The sequence below is a fragment of the Hyalella azteca genome, unplaced genomic scaffold (genome assembly GCF_000764305.2).
Source record: "Hyalella azteca isolate HAZT.00-mixed unplaced genomic scaffold, Hazt_2.0.2 contig10174, whole genome shotgun sequence".
Classification (NCBI taxonomy): Eukaryota; Metazoa; Arthropoda; class Malacostraca; order Amphipoda; family Hyalellidae; genus Hyalella; species Hyalella azteca.
The window spans coordinates 415,236-433,637 of record NW_025940220.1 but is presented as its reverse complement, the minus strand read 5'-3'; the positions used below and the strand labels follow the sequence as shown (position 1 = coordinate 433,637).

General features: G+C 40.4%; 1 protein-coding gene across 1 annotated transcript in view; it reads right to left on the bottom strand.

Annotated features, from left to right (window-relative positions):
- Nucleotides 1-321: 321 nt before the first annotated feature.
- LOC108666936 (RNA polymerase-associated protein LEO1) overlaps nt 322-18,402 on the bottom strand; it is a gene marked incomplete at its 3' end in the record, with an annotated part of 124,836 nt that continues 106,755 nt past the window's right edge. Inside the window, exon 3 of the mRNA XM_018153905.1 lies at nt 322-383. Within this exon, the coding sequence (XP_018009394.1) occupies nt 322-383 (62 nt within the window). The remainder of the gene's footprint in view (nt 384-18,402) is intronic.

Below are 18,402 nucleotides of genomic sequence, written 5' to 3'. Positions count from 1 at the left end.
TAGAGGACGATTTCCTTTTAAGATTGGCGGGTTCAGCTCGGAAAGTCGTCAGTGATTGGCTGGCAACGTTACTACCGCTCAACCACTGTTCATGGTATGGTCCCTGGAGTTCAAATCATGTCTAAGCAAGTTACCAGTAATTGTAGCGATCTGTCAGAAATTATTTTATTACGTGTATGGCTATAATGACGAGTGAGTGTCCACTGCAGTAAAGGCCACGATACTCATGATTAAGGACGGTCATATCAAAAATTTATGAATTAATAGAAATAATATAGAATAATATGGAATAGAATTAATAGAAGTTGACTTGGATCTCACCTTCTCAGGCTTCTTCCATCTCTCCTCGAAGTCTTCCTTCTTGCTCTCCAGGAATTCTCTGACTGCAAAGAGAAGAAATGAAAATTAATTAAAATTTATACCTAATAGGTACCGCAAAATTAACGAATCACAAATTTTTTCAGGACGAACTATGAGCTAATTATTACCAGATAAAACGTCATCTCAAAGGCCTTCAGTTGAGTGACGCGTCATGAAACGCTAGCTAAAAAGCCTTCAGTTGAGTGACGCGTCATGAAACGCTAGCTAAAAAGCCTTCAGTTGAGTGACGCGTCATGAAACGCTAGCTAAAAACCATTTAGTTGAGTGACGCGGCATGAAACGCCAGCTAAAAAGCCTTCAGTTGAGTGACGCGGCATGAAACGCCAGCTAAAAAGCATTGGCGTGAGTGACGCCCATATGAGTCAGCAACGAAGAATTCATGCAGTTGAGTATCCCCAGAAAAAATGTGCGCATATAACATTCAAGTGAGTAACGCGAAATAAAACGGCAGACCACAAGTGTGAATGTGTGACATCATTCCCGAGTGTGACACGATCCTCGTTAGACAAAAACTTTATAAGGTGACAAAAAGACAGCTCTACTAAAAAAATAATCATATTGTGACTGACTGAACAGTTTGAATGCACACTAAACGTCTAATAAAATATAATTAGGCACAATAAAAATGCTAAACTAAATTAATGGCACAATTTCCACAAAGGAGCAGTGCTAGTGTGCCAGACACGACCTTTGGCAAGAGCCTCGGATGTTATATAATGCTCGCCTCAGATAAACTAAATGTTCTCAAGCAAAGTGTGACGAGAGAGGCAATTAAAAGCCATCGATGCCCTCAACTACCAAACGGGACAACAATTACCGATTTCTGTATCAAGACCAGCAGGTAATGGTATTGAATACAACCCGCTTGTTATCTTGCAGAGCAACGGGACAACAATTACCGATTTCTGTATCAAGATCAGCAGGTAATGGTATTGAATACAACCCGCTTGTTATCTTGAAGAGCAACGGGACAACAATTACTGATTTTTGTATCAAGACCAGCAGGTAATGGTATTGAACACAACCCGCTTGTTATCTTGAAGAGCAACGGACAGCAATTACTGATTTCTGTATCAAGACCAGCAGGTAATGGTATTGAATACAACCCGCTTGTTATCTTGAAGAGCAAGAGTAATGAAGAATACGAGCAAATCACGAACAATTATCCATTTAAGCATGAATGGAAAATATAAACAAATGTACAAGAGTACTAAATGTGCCAAAAATACACGCAGTCAAAGGCGACGAATAACCAAAGCTTTGTAGTCATGATTCACTATTTAACCACCAAACACGTTTCATAGCTCACATTATTTTCTGAGGAATAGTAAACTGACTTTCACGGGTCACTGTCGTAACTATACGAGGGGAGTCCAAAAAAAAACCGGGCGCATTTTCTCATTTATGAAAAAATGCACTATTGAGATCGTCATGTCCGTCTGTCCGTCTGTCTGTCCGTCCGTCCGTCCGTCTGTCTGTCCGTCCGTCCGTGACCTCATGTTTTCGTCGACGAGAAAATGCGCTCTCTATCACTCACTGCGGTGAGTACCGAGTTCTATTTTTTATGAATTTATTCATCCAAAATCATATTTTAAAATAAACTTGCTGGACTAAAGTCAAAGTCACTTGGGACAGTTCCGCAAGTTTGTCAATAATTCTACGTCGATGTTCAGAGCTTAGGTCCCCAAGTTTCACAATATTTTCTTCAGTGCGGTAAGTGGAAAGATGACGATCTGAGCGAGGTTGGCCGTCATTTAACATTTCCGTTATTTTGAAGCGAGATAACCACTAAAAAAACTTGCGTTCTCTTTACAGCATCATCCTTGTAGGCTGTCCGCAGCCTTTTTTCCTCAGTTTTTGACATAAGAAAGCAAAAGTTTACAGCAGCACGTTGCTCACGAATATCAAACATCATCAAAAAACGACGAGCGCAAAAAAAAATAAGTGTCAAATAAAATTTGTGATAATAGAACAAGGCCTTCTAGAGCAGTAATGTTTGGCATACTAACTGATGAATGACTGTAGGATATGCACATGCTGGGATAATGCGGTACTACTATAACTTAACCCACCACACAATCACAACCAGACCGGTGCTTTTTTGAGCCGCCCCTCGTATGCAAGTGACCTCCATTCTAAATTGTTTTCAATGGATAATTGAAAATTGGAAATTATCGAACGAGAACCATCCGCTACAAGCATTGAGTTGAGATTGTTCACCAAAAATGCGTCCAAAACAAACGATACAACGAATCGCATACTGTTATTTAAACTAGGAACAAGTAAGACAGCAGAATCGGCTTGCTTTATTAGCTCGCAGCGCGTATATCCCAACGACTAGCGCGAGATCATCGTTATCGCAGACAGCGACGAAGCGATCATCGATTTCAGGAAGCCAAACTATTTTGAATGAAGATACAATGCGCGGCTTAGCTTGGGGTCGATGTAACGAACAAGGGGCTTTCAAACTTTCAAAACTCGCTAAGTGAACGTAAGTACTTACGCTCTATTTTCTTGTCTATGATTGGTGGATTTTGCTTGAAAGGCCGTCAATGATTGGCTGATGAACTTACGAGCTCTTAACTTTTTTTTAAAGTATAGGCCAAGGACATAAATGCCTCGATTGTGAGTGTGCATATGCAAAGCATTGCAATGTGTATGGGTGAAAATAGAAACTTTTCAAATATTAAAGCATGGCACGCACTTAAAATGACAATTCAGTTCATGAATATTGGGAAGTGTTTCACAAAATTCAACAATGTTGCTTGCATTCGCTTTAATCGCTCAATTTCTTTGCCGTTTTCCATTGTTTGATTCGCATCATAAAATAAAATTTACAGTATGGTACAGAGAGAGTTCGGTAGATTTGTTCTTTCTGATGAAACTCAATTTTTGACACCGAGGTTACACAAATGGACGAAAAAAAATGGTGTGTTGAGCAATTGCTAATATGCAGTGAAAATAGTTCAACTAAAGTTATTTGCAGAAAGCTCGATGATAGTCTTCTAACATCGCATTTGTGTTCTGCAGCGAGTGTGATGTTAGTCTTCCAATATCACATTTGTCTCCGGCAGCAATCATTAATGGTAGTTTTCCAACATCGCATTTGTCTCCTGCAGCAAGTGTGGCAAAACAGCCTTATTTTGACGCCCCGCGACGCCTCGAAACTCAACATCGGCTCGAGTTGAAAATGAACAGCAAAACCTAGAATGAGGACGCTTGCTGAAGACAAAGCGCTCATTAGGTTATCGCAGAATCTTTTAGTTTAAAGTCATGCAATGCGATAGGAAATTGAAGGAACTGAAAATAGTATTAGATAAATATATCTATTGAATCAAATCTTTCGAATATTGCACATGACATTTTTCAAGAAAATTTCTTAATATAATACAGAAAAGCAAATAGGCTGTTTTTCGTGTGAAAGATGAAATTAAAAGACGAAATCGGTAGAGCTTGAAGCAAAAAGTCAATTAATCACGAAATAGTCGACATCAATGAGTGCAAATATCGGGAGAAAGACTTTTGCAATTAATACATCATAGAAGAATTGAGTTGCCACCGGTGGATTTGACACATAGATCAAATAAAAATCACAGATCGAATAAAGGTGCATATAAACCTTATTCCCTGCCTGATACTAACACCAATCGCTGTCTTCCTTAGAGAGGATGGTCGGCTTGAATTTCTCGGTGACGGAGGCTGCCCAATGAAAAAGCAACTTGACCCCAGAAACTGGTTCGCTGTCGCATGACAACTGGCGACTGGTTTTTCGACTTGACTGTCGACTGTTGGCAAGACTAGCAGGCGGACTGTCTACGCGACTGCCGACTTGACCGGTAGTTCGACTGGCAGATTTGGAGCGTCCTGATAAAATGCTCGAGAGTGGCTGCTGCAGGCGACTCGACACACTTTCAACCATGCGCGAGATGTGCGACGTAGACTTTGCGCTCTGTTCCGACTCAGGTTTAGCGGCACATTTGGACGATTGCGACGTACTGTTCTCTGAAGTTTGTTTTGATTTCGACTCGGCGCAGCTCGAGTCTTCCTTAGTTGGCGAAGATTCCTTTTCGGGAAGAGATTGAATTTTAGGAACGCTCATATTATCACAAGGATTTTGATCAGGATCATCAACAGAGACGGGATCGCACTCCTCGTTTTTTATTTCTTCGATATATTCATCGGAATCTGTGCCGCTGCTGGCGCCGGTTTGCGACGATGAAGAGGGATCACTTTGTTCACTTTTCGGGAGCTCGGCAACGGCTCCCTTGGAACTCATAAGCATTGTTAGGGACCCTAGATGTTCTTACCTATAACGATATAATCTAATGCATTAACAGCACAATTAGCTAAAGTTCATTTTAAGTGGAAGTACCTATGGTCAAAACTAAATGGGAAATTAAAATAGAACTTAGATAGATTTTCAATCTCAACATTAATCAACACACTAGTATAAGAATACACTGAGAACACAATTATAACAAGAAATTTTCAGGGTACGTATTCGCCCACACTTCCACTTCTGAAGCACCTAATCGCATAGGATTCATTCATTTTATATCCACATTTAATTATGATCTGGATTAACTAACACTGATATTTAATAAGAATTCCACCTCACAGCCACAACTGTAATATTGGAGTTACCACGATCCACGTGTAATCACGAGGTGTCGACAACGAAACAGATAAATTATATATCACTTTATAGCGAGTATGAGAATATTACTTATAGCGAGTACGATCATATCACTTATAGCGAGTATGATCATATCACTCACAGCGATTATGATTACGTACATCATTCATAGCGCGTATGATTATATCACTCACAGCCTATATTACTAATAGCGAGTATAAGTATATTACACATGACGAGCGTGTAACCATCTCTAAAATAGACGCTCCATGAAAATCTCAACAATCAAGAGCACATTTAACGCTTCGCTGCCCGCAATTCAATTTTTTTGTTGCAGATGCAGAGAGGAACTAACTACATATCCCTGAGACTTGGGCACCGTACGGATTCAGGCTAGCAATTCGTTTGGAAACATTGATACTTTCTGATAGGTCACAACAAAAGACAAACTTCAACGGAAAGGTTATGTTTAAGAGAATACTATTGAATCTACAAAGCAAGCACGTAGTCTAGCGCGGACGGAACACACACACATACACAGCACAAGCCACACGGACACACTAAACTTACGAGACGCGAGCAACCTCTCGCTGAATTGGCGCGACGTTGGTTGGCCGCAGGGCATGCATGCCTTGATCTTATGACGCTGTTCTCTTGCTCATTGTTTACATGGCATGTACCTTGACTATGCAGCTCACATACTAACAACATGCACATGTTTTAAGTATGTTTACACTGGGTTTCAAACGTGTACTCAAGACATCTAGCTTTTATTGTGTATCTAGTTAAGAGTGCCGGAAATTGAAGCGAGCGGCGCAGGCGATGTAAGACAAAAAACAGTGAACGGTCAGTCAATAAAAACAAGAATCCAAGGTATGTTAGGTATCGAAAGTTGATAAAAATCCGTGCAAGACATGATATTTCTTAATATGTTTTCAATTAAGTGATTGTATCAGAGTTTTAACCAGTTAAGCATGAAGAATATCTACAACACAACTCAGCTGATCTCACGGAAATTCACATTTCGATATCCAGTGTTCAAGAAATGAAATATAATAGGCAATGCTTACACATCCGACTAGTAGTTTATAAATAATCGTCGCTCAGCCGCTGATCACAGATAAGAACACGAAATACTCGGCACGGTAGGTGAGCGACGCAGTCTTTACTACATGTCTGAAGTGAATATCATAAAGCTGATAAGGCCCGATATATTCACGGTTGGCGCCTTCAACTTGCGATCTTTAAACCATCGCGCAATATCGCGTAAACAAAGCTGTCGGCTTTCAACACGTCACCTCCAAATCAGCTCTGGATTTCAGCGACAAAAACCGAGTACTCGTCTTACACTAAACAAGAACGGATAATATAATAAATTTCAGTAAGTGGTTCGTGATAGACAAACCGACACGCGCACAGATGCCGCAACTAAGCAAAGGCATGAACAAACAGCGATGCTGGGACAACACAAGCTAACAAACACGCAGCAATGTAAAGATTTACTCAGACCGGCCCAAAAATAAAGTACGTGTAGGACCTCACACACCATGGATTTGAGCAGCGACACAGAAACTCCTACAGAAAACAGGAGCAGGCAGCAGGTCGAAGACTTTAACGAAAACAAAAGCAGGCAGCAGCACGGAGACTCCTACAGAAAACAGAAACAGGCAGCAGCACGGAGACTCCTACGGAAAACAAAAGCAGGCAGCAGCACGGAGACTCCCACGGAAAACAAAAGCAGGCAGCAGCACGGAGACTCCTACAGAAAACAGAAACAGACAGCAGCACGGAGACTCCTACGGAAAACAAAAGCAGGCAGCAGCACGGAGACTCCTACGGATAATAAAATACTTAAAAAACTTTTTAAAAAAAAACACGTTTTTCTTGTGGACTAAAAAGTAGAAAATAAATTATGGTTCGCCCCAAAAAAACGTGAGTCGGGCAGTAAAAAGTAGCGTAAAGACCGAGAAGTAGGTAGCTAAGAGCTCGTTGACACAAGGCAGCAAATGAGCACAATCGCGAGGCATGTACAGGTGTTAGTGGGCCACCACCGCTTCACAAAATAGTCCCAAAATCAAGGCCAATATAATAACGAAGCGAGGCACCTGCACACGCACACTAAGCAGCCATTGCAGCGCCGCAAGCCGCCGATAATGAGACCAATTTTATCACATTCCAATCCAGATAAATACGTCCAGATGAATCCAGATGATCCAATCCAGATTGCACGACACGCGCACGTCATGTCCCGTGAAATTAGTTCAGTTTTAATCTGATGTTATTTATACAGAACTATTCCTGTAAGAAAATCATAAAATACATCCTAATTATAGCAAACGTAAAAAATGTTTACCGGCAAGAATTCAAAAGAACATTATTCACAATTTTCACCCTAATAAATGTTACATGAAGATAAACACTGACGCAGCCACTGCTGTCAGTGGCTGCGTATCGAATGCAAAATCGTATCGAATGCCTGTATCGAATGCAAAAGAAATTAAAGTCATGTTTGCAATGCGAGATTAGCTATAAAGCTCCCGAAACATGTGTTCATGACCATTTACGTGAAATAAATACAGAAGCCAAATTGTCACTTCACGGTTTCACGTAACTCAATCAGTTGCTCTATTAAAATTTACCACTACTATCGTAGATAATATCTTTTTACGCGATCAATGGGGTGATTCGTATATGCAGGTTTGATTATCTTCATGAGGTTAGTTACCTTTTCGAACATAAGATGATTTAGAGGCGAACAACTCAATTTGAAAAACTCAATTTTGCCAAACTCAATTTTAGTTCGAAAACGAACAATTAGGCGCTACTGGTGAAAAAAGCAGACCTTGCTTTCGTACAAAAAAAATCTGGCTGGGCGCTGTACAGACAAACACACAGTGATAATAAATCAAGCACCAAAAGAGTTTCAAGATCTTTTTTCCCCACATGGTTCATTATTTAAGAATGGGAAATAATTTTAGAGCCATGTACCCGAGATGCTGTTGCCAAGTTTAAAATAAAACAAAAAAAAGCCCCGATAAAGAACGTCACTGCGTTGCAAAGTGATCAAGACACGGGGCCACTGAAAGTCCTGGGGCCATACTTTCAAAAAAGTTAAGAGATCGTAAGATCATCAGCCAATCATTGACGGCCTTTCAAGCAAAATCCACCAATCACAGACAAGAAAATAGAGCGTAAGTACTTACGTTCACTTAGCGTGTTTTGAAAGTATGGCCCCTGGTCTATATAATCAGTATTGAAGCATCAATTTGATATTCCTGGTGTCGGAATAAACCGTTCATGGTACAGAAATGTTTCTTCGTGTACCTATATATTCACTTGAAAAAACTAGATGGTCAATAAGGACAGACGATATCTTACCCACAGCATAATTGCTGCAGATGGCGTACGTAGCATTGATACGCCCTTTAATCACGCCAAACTAGATCAAGATGACCCAAACCAGCACACAATGTGCATCGCTTTCTAAACAATGTACCACTAATTTCTCTGAGTGTAATCCTAACCACAGGTTCATGTTTAAAGAACTCGACCCTGACGTGTGAAGGTGTCGTGATATAGTAGCTCTGCAGCAGTCGCATCAGATCACAATATCAGGTTTATGAGTCGATAACAAAGATACGACAATCAGTTCGTGCACGAGTTTCACTGTTAGAAAAATTACCGTTAACGGTATTACACCGGCGTTTCAGTGGCCGGTCAGCACGTGAAAGAAACACCGTGTCGCCGTTTTTATTCTAATTTAACACTAGAAATCCGTAAAACATCTGATAAAAACGGCGAAACAGTTTATTTTCACGAAGCGACCGGCCACTAGAACGCCAGTGGGACCGTTTTTTCACCGTTTTTTCTAACAGTGTTGGGGCAGTTAAATCAACTGGCGAGACGTGTTCAAGAGAATATCAGTAGGAAATAAAAACTATTATTTAATAAGCTTCCATACAAAATTATCATGATAGATTTCTATGCTGGTTTGATAGTCAATATGATGAAATAATTTTGCTACTTCACGATCTCGAAAAAATATATTTGTGCGTTTAAAAACGTAGGCGTTCACAGCATGAGGAAAATTTCGTTTAACTTAATGGCTATTAACAAAACCAGAGCTGTTAAGCATTGTTGGATTACAGGTTTAAATTGCAGGAATTTAATAAGCATCTAACAAAAAAGGTTAAATTATTTAAAGAAATTACGTTTCTTGGATGAAGAAAAAACTGAGATGCAACCTCACAGGTGGAAATAAATTTCATCTCTCGACAAAGCCGGTAAAATGGACCTTTCATGTACCAAACTGGTAAGTCGTACAATGTGCAACGCAAGTGTCTCAAGTAACCCGCTTTACGGCTCACTCAAAGAAATAAATGAGACTTTGTCCGAATAGTGATGAACTTTTTGCTCTGGTGTGGATCATGCAGACTCATATTAGCCTGGAAAAGGGTGTATCAGTGCTAGATTAATAATTGGCTCTCTGCTCAGTGCTCAAGCTGTGGGTAATAAAGCGTGTCACTATTTGGACAGAATGACCTATTCATCTTACTGAGTACCTGCTATAGGTAATATGTACCTACCTACCTACCTACAGGTACCTACCTACCTACAGGTACCTACCTACCTAGAGGTACCTACCTATCGGTACCTACCGACAGTTACCTACCTACCTACAGGTACCTATCTACGGGTACCTACCTAGAGGTACCTATGTAGCCCCCGCGGTACTTACAGGCCCTTACAACTCAGCGGCGATGCGTCGTGTGAGTGTTGCAGGACAGTGCGCGAGATATCCGCATATTATTGAACATTTTTGGGCTAATTTCAGGCCTTAGTATTATTTATCGACAGAAATTTAAGCCATACGTAAAATATTCCACCATTGAACAGTAGACAAAGTTGACAAAAGTTCACATCGAATGTAGACATGGTTAGGACATATCAATTATTATATGCAGACGCACGGTCAGAATAGAAAAATAGATGAGTTACAAAGCGCGTGAACTCGCATGAAATTCCCCCATGTGTTACAACATGTTTAATGCCATGTTTAGTTACACGTGTGATAAGTAAAGGAGCTGGGGGATGAGAAGGTGACTTCGAAGAGGAGCCAAAACCTGCAGATAAAGTTGGCAGCCGCGGCAGCAGGGATATGACACAGCAGCAGCTATACACAACTGCTGACAGCTATGCAATCTATATACGCAGCTGACAGCTGTGCACTTCTTATACTCAGCTCATACGCGTGCCAAACAGCCGCAGTCGTACCAAAGATAAATATAGTCGCAAGACGTATATATAATTGCACGGGACAAATGACCGTGAAGAGAAGCAAAGATGCGAACTAAATATACCAGCTCTTAAGTGATAAAACCGTACGAGAATTGTTTGTTGAAGTTGCTTGACACGCTGCATTTGAGGATATGTCTTAATTAAATACATCTCGCACTGGAGGAAATTGTTTGAGGTTGCTTGACACGCTTCATTTGAAGAAATGAGTTAATTAAATACATATCGCACTGGAGGCAATTGTTTGAAGTTGCTTGACACGCTGCATTTGAAGAAATGTGTTAATTATTATGTAGAGCGTGACCTCCTTTAACAAACTCCAACGAACTGTGCGAAGTAAACTTCTTTACACAATTAATTATACATCTCGCACTGGAGGAAATCTGGCTTGAGAGGAAAACAAAATTGACTTCAATGACGGCCGTTGCTGCAAGCTTTACCACGACACATGCTCACTTAATTAATAGATCAGGACAAATAGAATCAGTATTTCGGCCATGTTTCCTTACTAAAATAAGATCAGTGCTACAGTAGACGCATTTTTTAAAGGGTTAGAACGCTCATAATGTTTGCTGATTTTAAACCACGCATCGAAACACTTGTTAATTTCATATAAATTAGTGCTACTCTGACCTGAATTGCCGGTTTTGCACGGCAGGGACGATTGACTACCAAGCTAAAAATGTTAACTTATATCAACACAGAAATGAACGGCACGCAAAAAGCGCCTGCTATTAATTAAGCATCTCAAGTGAAGCCTACTCTTGTGAACGATTCTTCACCGCCCCCTCGACGCAGATGGTGCAATCGTTTCGCGATTGTGCAGTCAATAATGGTATACAGGGGGGAGGGCAGTGCTTATTTTGTACGCATTTATAGACATCTTATGACGTAAACGAAGTCAACGAACGAAACTCAACACTCGACGTTACCTGCTAGACAATCACAACTCTGTCACATGAAACTGTAATAGGAATAAACCAAATTTTCCGTTAATAGACAAGCTCTAAAATCCAAAACTTTTGCAGGCTGGCGTCCTTTTGGCACCCCATTGAATTCCTAGCGCCCCCCACAGACACATATGGAAACAAATTTCTTAATATTTGGTACGCTGCAATATGAACCTAACCGGTACCGCTCACTTTGGAAATCACTGCAGTGACTATATTAATCATTGATTTGTTGACCATTACAACAAGGCATCAGCAAAGAGTTCATACGTTGGCGCAATATCGCAGGCAACGCCGCACATCAAAACATTATGCATAGCCTAACCAAAACATTAGGCTAAGTTGGCTTCAATGTTATCGGTGCACAATTCGAGTGATCAATTTTTCCGGAGCTGAAAACAAGATAGATGGTTAAACGGCGGAAAAAATAAAAAAGTTAGGAATGAAAGGTAAAGAAATGCATGGAGTAAAACATGTAATGAATAAAGGTACATGTATATAGAGCAAGCAGATAAGGAGATATAAATGAGTAACTAACAGGATTGCAACTGACGAAAATAAATATAATAAATTTAGTGTTGCGTAGTGACAGAAAGAGAGTTAAAGAGAGGGAGAAAATGGCGAGGGGGAGAAAAATCCTCTAGGATAAATATATAAGCAAGCGATTAAAAAAACGGCGTAGCTGGTAAGGAGAGCATAGAGAGGGAGAGCATAGAGAGGGAGAGCAGAGAGAGGGAGAGCAGAGAGAGGGAGAGCAGAGAGAGGGAGAGCAGAGAGAGGGAGAGCAGAGAGAGGGAGAGTAGAGAGAGGGAGAGCAGAGAGGGGGGAGGCCGAGAGAGGCGCGGCTAATTGAGGCCTCAAGAGCAGCCTCCTCATTAGCTCGGGACTCCTGCTCCCCTTATGCTTATCTTTCATTCCCTTTACTTGCCTTAAATCTTGTTTTCCTCTATTTACTTCTGATTTATACTTCGAACTCTTATAATACCATTAATACCCTCAAACTACCCTTCTTCTAATACCCTTAAACTCATTCACTCCTACTTCTACTAACCTCAAATTCATCCACTCCTACTCCTACCATCAAACTTATCCACTCATAATTGAGATTTTCCACCTCTTTGGTGATGTTCAAGTCAACATGACTTTCGGTGCGAGATAGGTAGGTAGCTAAATAGCTGAAGCGCTAGTAAACAAGTGGCCACCAAACTAAGTTAACTAACTAACTACGTACCTTTAAACTTGCTCAAGTTGCTCGTTCCCTCTTTTCATCTCAAGCTCATAACTTTTATCCAATTCTCTTCCTTCGCATGCGTAGCACTCTTCCTTTCCCTCTCCCTTCACAGCAACTCTCCCTCTCATCCTGGGCCCTGAGCGGGTGAGAATCTCCCCTCACAGCAATTCTCCCTCACCCCATCTCCTCATAGCCATTCTCCCTCTCGCCCCAGACGGGTGAGAATCTCCCCTCACAGCAATTCTCCCTCTCACCCCAGACGGGTGAGAATCTCCCCTCANATTAATGAAGAAAGAAATAATATAATAAGAATTATTACTCAGAATAAGAATAATGAGTCACCGCCGGTCTATTTCCTCTCAGAATTAATGAAGAAAGAAATAATATAATAAGAATTATTACTCAGAATAAGAATAATGAGTCACCGCCGGTCTATTTCCTCTCAGAATTAATGAAGAAAGAAATAATATAATAAGAATTATTACTCAGAATAAGAATAATGAGTCACCGCCGGTCTATTTCCTCTCAGAATTAATGAAGAAAGAAATAATATAATAAGAATTATTACTCAGAATAAGAATAATGAGTCACCGCCGGTCTATTTCCTCTCAGAATTAATGAAGAAAGAAATAATATAATAAGAATTATTACTCAGAATAAGAATAATGAGTCACCGCCGGTCTATTTCCTCTCAGAATTAATGAAGAAAGAAATAATATAATAAGAATTATTACTCAGAATAAGAATAATGAGTCACCGCCGGTCTATTTCCTCTCAGAATTAATGAAGAAAGAAATAATATAATAAGAATTATTACTCAGAATAAGAATAATGAGTCACCGCCGGTCTATTTCCTCTCAGAATTAATGAAGAAAGAAATAATATAATAAGAATTATTACTCAGAATAAGAATAATGAGTCACCGCCGGTCTATTTCCTCTCAGAATTAATGAAGAAAGAAATAATATAATAAGAATTATTACTCAGAATAAGAATAATGAGTCACCGCCGGTCTATTTCCTCTCAGAATTAATGAAGAAAGAAATAATATAATAAGAATTATTACTCAGAATAAGAATAATGAGTCACCGCCGGTCTATTTCCTCTCAGAATTAATGAAGAAAGAAATAATATAATAAGAATTATTACTCAGAATAAGAATAATGAGTCACCGCCGGTCTATTTCCTCTCAGAATTAATGAAGAAAGAAATAATATAATAAGAATTATTACTCAGAATAAGAATAATGAGTCACCGCCGGTCTATTTCCTCTCAGAATTAATGAAGAAAGCGCAATGGGTTGTCAGTGTGAGCCCCCGCGGCGGTGACGAGCACGCTGCACCTGTGAGGTTGTGAGGGGGAGAGAGAGGCAAGTGAGGGTTAGTGAGGGGAGAAGAGGGTAAGTGAGGGTAGTAGGGATGCGGAGGGCGCTAGTGAGGGCAGTAGGGTGCAGAGGGCGCTAGTGAGGGCAGTGGGGGGCAGAGGGAAGAATAAAGAGTAGACGTAGCGTCCAATACTAAGAAGTAGACGCAGCATTCAATACTAAGGAGTAGACGCGGTAATCAATACCAAGGAGTAGACACCGCATTCAATACTAAGGAGTAGACGTAGCGTCCAATACTACGAAGTAGACGCAGCATTCAATACTAAGGAGTAGACGTAGCGCCAATGCTACGAAGTAGACGCGGCGTCAAATACTAAGGAGTAGACGTAGCGTAGCACACTCAATTAGCAGCACACTGAAGGAGCAGCACACTCAAGGAGCAGCACACTCAAGGAGCGGCACACTCAAGGAGCAGCACACTCAAGGAGCAGCACACTCAAGGAGCGGCACACTCAAGGAGCAGCACACTCAAGGAGCAGCACACTCAAGGAGCAGCACACTCAAGGAGCAGCACACTCAAGGAGCAGCACACTCATGGAGCAGCACACTCATGGAGCAGCACACTGCCCCTAAGAGGGCTGGTAATTATGCTGAAGCTCGTTTTGTTTACCAAGTTTAGTGAAGCAGTTTTATAATGCGATATTGTTTTATGGTTCTTTAAAAAAACAGTTTTATAATGCAGTTTTTAATGCAGAACTCTTGGCAGTTTTATAATGCGATATCAACACTAGCAAACTTATGACTCGTTAATATCTTCCCCAAGCACGAGTTTGCTTCCTGGAATAATCAAACATATATAGACGCACTTGTATACAAAAAATTTACGCGGAAACGGTGCTTTTGTTCTTGAAGTAAATACATTTACAATTTTATTAACCAAATGAAAATAGAACCACAATACAGTTATAAAATAAATCCTGAGACTACACTTAATAATTTATTTTTCGACTATTCGATTGGGTTAAATTACCGTACAGCTACCAATTAATAATAAATTCAATAACTATCATGCAATAGGTATATAATTATAAGAGATATTAATTTAATTTGTGGTTCATAACTACCTGTAAAAGTGAGCATTGGCACCATACAAACTGCAAGCAACTAAGTCAAACTGAAGAAAAAATGCGATAGACGAATATTATCCTCGTTTCAAAAACAAATCTGAACAATGAGGAGCTTAAGATTAATATCAATGACGAATCAAGCATCTGATGTTGAGATAAATTGAGCGTTCTTTCAACAAAATTAACTCGTAATCAACATTATCTAGACGTAATTTACCTGCAGGTTTACGATTGTTACCCTGGCTTCGCTACAAATAATTGCGTATCCATCAATTTCTATTCATGGCAGTTGCAAGCCTGGACCTGCCACACGCACTGTGTACAATAGTGCAGGATATTTGCTTGGGAAAATAAAACTGAAATTTTCAGCTATTTTTTCACCTGTAAACTTTTTTCAGAGTTCAATTTTAAATTTTTTAACATTATTATAACTTCTGTAATGTTCATTTCAAAGCATTGTTATAAAGAGCACCTCCTATAAATTAGACTGAACTCTTATTTTAAAAAATCTTGTAACAAATTAGTAAAAAAAAAGTTGACGTAGAGCGAAGATTTAGTTTCAAACACGTTTCCAGGATATATCGATCAATGTTGGATTTATAGAGGAACAAATTCAAAAGATTTTCTTCATACAATGATGATTTTCGAGGAAGAACGTTAAAAGGAAAAGACAAAAGAGATTGATTAATAATCTACAATCCAAGAAAGGTAGATAGACAGTAACCGAAGCCCATACCCGTAAGTTAAATACTGCTAGAGATTATCAAAATAGTACAAGAACATTCTCGCGAAACTTGAGCGGTGAGCATGAAACTAGAGCGGTGAGCATGAAACTATAGCATGGAGAGCACCGCTGAGCACGGTGTTCCAAAGCAGGGAGCAGCGGTGAGCACACTTATGCTCCTTTACGCCTCGAACCGTGCGCTCACCAAGCCGCTTGAGCAAAAGTTTCAATCAAGATGACGTTGAGCAGAGCAGAGCAGAACACGACAGAGCAGAGTAGAGCAGAAAAGAGCAAAGCAGAGCTAAACAGGGCAGAGCAGAGCTGAACAGGGCAAGGCAGAGCAGAGCTGAACAGAGCAAGGCAGAGCAGAACTGAACAGAGCAGAGCAGATCTGAACAGGGCAGAGCAGAGCTGAACAGGGCAGAGCAGAGCAGGGCTGAATAGTCGTCTCGTCCCGACTTGTCTCGTCTACTCTCGACTTGTCCCGTCTCGTCTCGACTTGTCCCGTCTCGTCTCGTCCCGACTTATCTCGTCTCGTCTGCTGAACAGAGCAGAGCTGAGCAGAGCAGAACAGAGCAGAGCAGAACAGAGCAGAGCTGAACAGAGCAGAGGTGAACAGAGCAGAGCTGTACAGAGCAGAGCAGGGCCAAACAGAGCAGAGCAGAGCTGAACAGAACAGAGCAAAGCTGAACAGAGCAGAGCAGAGCTGAACAGAGCAGAGCAGAGCTGAACAGGGCAGAGCAGAGCAGAGCTGAACACGACAGAGCAGAGCAGAGCTGAAGACGACAGAGCAGAGCAAGAAAGTTCGCCCTAGCAAAAAGCAATACTAAATTACACTTGAGCGCGCGTACGCCAGAGAAATGCGGCCGTGCTAAAAGAAAAAGCTGCGTGCGATCAATGCCTTGACCTTGTTTAAAATTCAAAAGAAGATTAGAAGATGTAGAGCATCCACGATCAAGAAGCTACAGATATCCCGATAATTTGAAGCTATAAAGTGTGAGAGACCAAAATAAGAAAGGTTATATTTTCAGTAGGACAAGAAATAATATTCCCATGAAGAGCTACTGATATTACTGATTATTAATCCTATAAGAACATGCATGATGAAATCTTTCCGTGTGCCGTACAAAATGCAACGCTGAAGCCACGCATTTTTTATTCTACAGTCAATTCATCACTCTTAGCAAATGACATTAATAACGGGCAATTAAAAGGTAGTAGTCAAGTTCCGGCCGACTGTCATCAGTAATATACGGTAAATTGTCAATTCTTTGTACAAACTACGCTACTAACCTACATGAATACCAAAATATGTCCACGTCAAAAATGATCTTAAAGCTGTCAGCAATCCAACAGATAAAAGTAACCATCATGCACCCAAACAAACAAGTGAGTCAGGCAAAACCATCACCCAAACAAACAAGTGAGTCAGGCAAAACCATCACCCAAATAAACATGTGAGTCAGGCAAAACCATCACTCAAACAAACAAGTGAGTCAGGCAAAACCATCACTCAAACAAACAAGTGAGTCAGGCAAAACCATCACTCAAACAAACAAGTGAATCAGGCAAAACCATCACTCAAACAAACAAGTGAGTCAGTCAAAACCATCACCCAAACAAACAAGTGAGTCAGGCAAAACCAACACCCAAACAAACAAGTGAGTCAGGCAAAACCAACACCCAAACAAACAAGTGAGTCAGGCAAAGCCTGCTCTACACACGGTCGCTCTCGTTACCCATATCCACGGCTGCAATTTTCTTCTTCACAGAAAACGGCGCGCGTCGCGCCAGAATTTTGCATCAAGTCCACGGTGACGGAACGCCTTCAATGATACATCGCAATTCTGTGAGCGCGGTATAACATTGCTTAAACTAATTTATATTGCTAACGAAAAAGTAACAGACAATTTGGGAAATTAATTCTAAAGAACATAAGGTAAAAGTCCCCAAGAATCAAATAAATTTCTCCATTTTGATCGAACAGAAAATAATGACAGAAAATTAATGTCAAAAATTTAACGCCCACACAGGTAGCGGTTCAGGGTAACAATTGAGTGGTTATAGTATTTTTGTTAGACGTGTGTATGTGTTTCACCAACAACATGACTGCAACAACAGCAATGTGTACTCGTATACCATATGCCATATACCAACCAACCAAATACCGTCAGGTTAACCTTGATAGCGACTCGCATAAAAATTTACGACAGGATAAGGGTATCGCTGTAATTCTACTGCAAAAACAAACGTTCCTCTTATTTCATGAAATCATTTTATTGGGTAATGTTCCGTAGACCTCAGACCTACGCCATACCAATGTTTGTACTGGTATAATCAACATCATTTGATTTAATATAAGTGAATAAATGAGACAATAACAAAAATTATTAAACTCAAACCCCCGTCTCCACAGTCATTTGATTACATTTTAAGTTAAGATGATGAAACAAATATTGCATGAAAATCACGCTTTCACAGCGCTAAACCAGAATAAAAAACTTAATAACTTTCAGAATAAGAATAACAGTGCAGAAATGAAGCGACACGAAGCCGTAGGATGGAGCGGGTAGCCGCCAAGACGCATTACAGAATTAAGCGCTGTATTTGATGTCACTAGCATCGGGCATTTGATGTCACTAGCATCGGGCATTTGATGTCACTAGCATCGGGCATTTGATGTCACTAGCATCGGGCATTTGATGTCACTAACATCGGGCATTTGATGTCACTA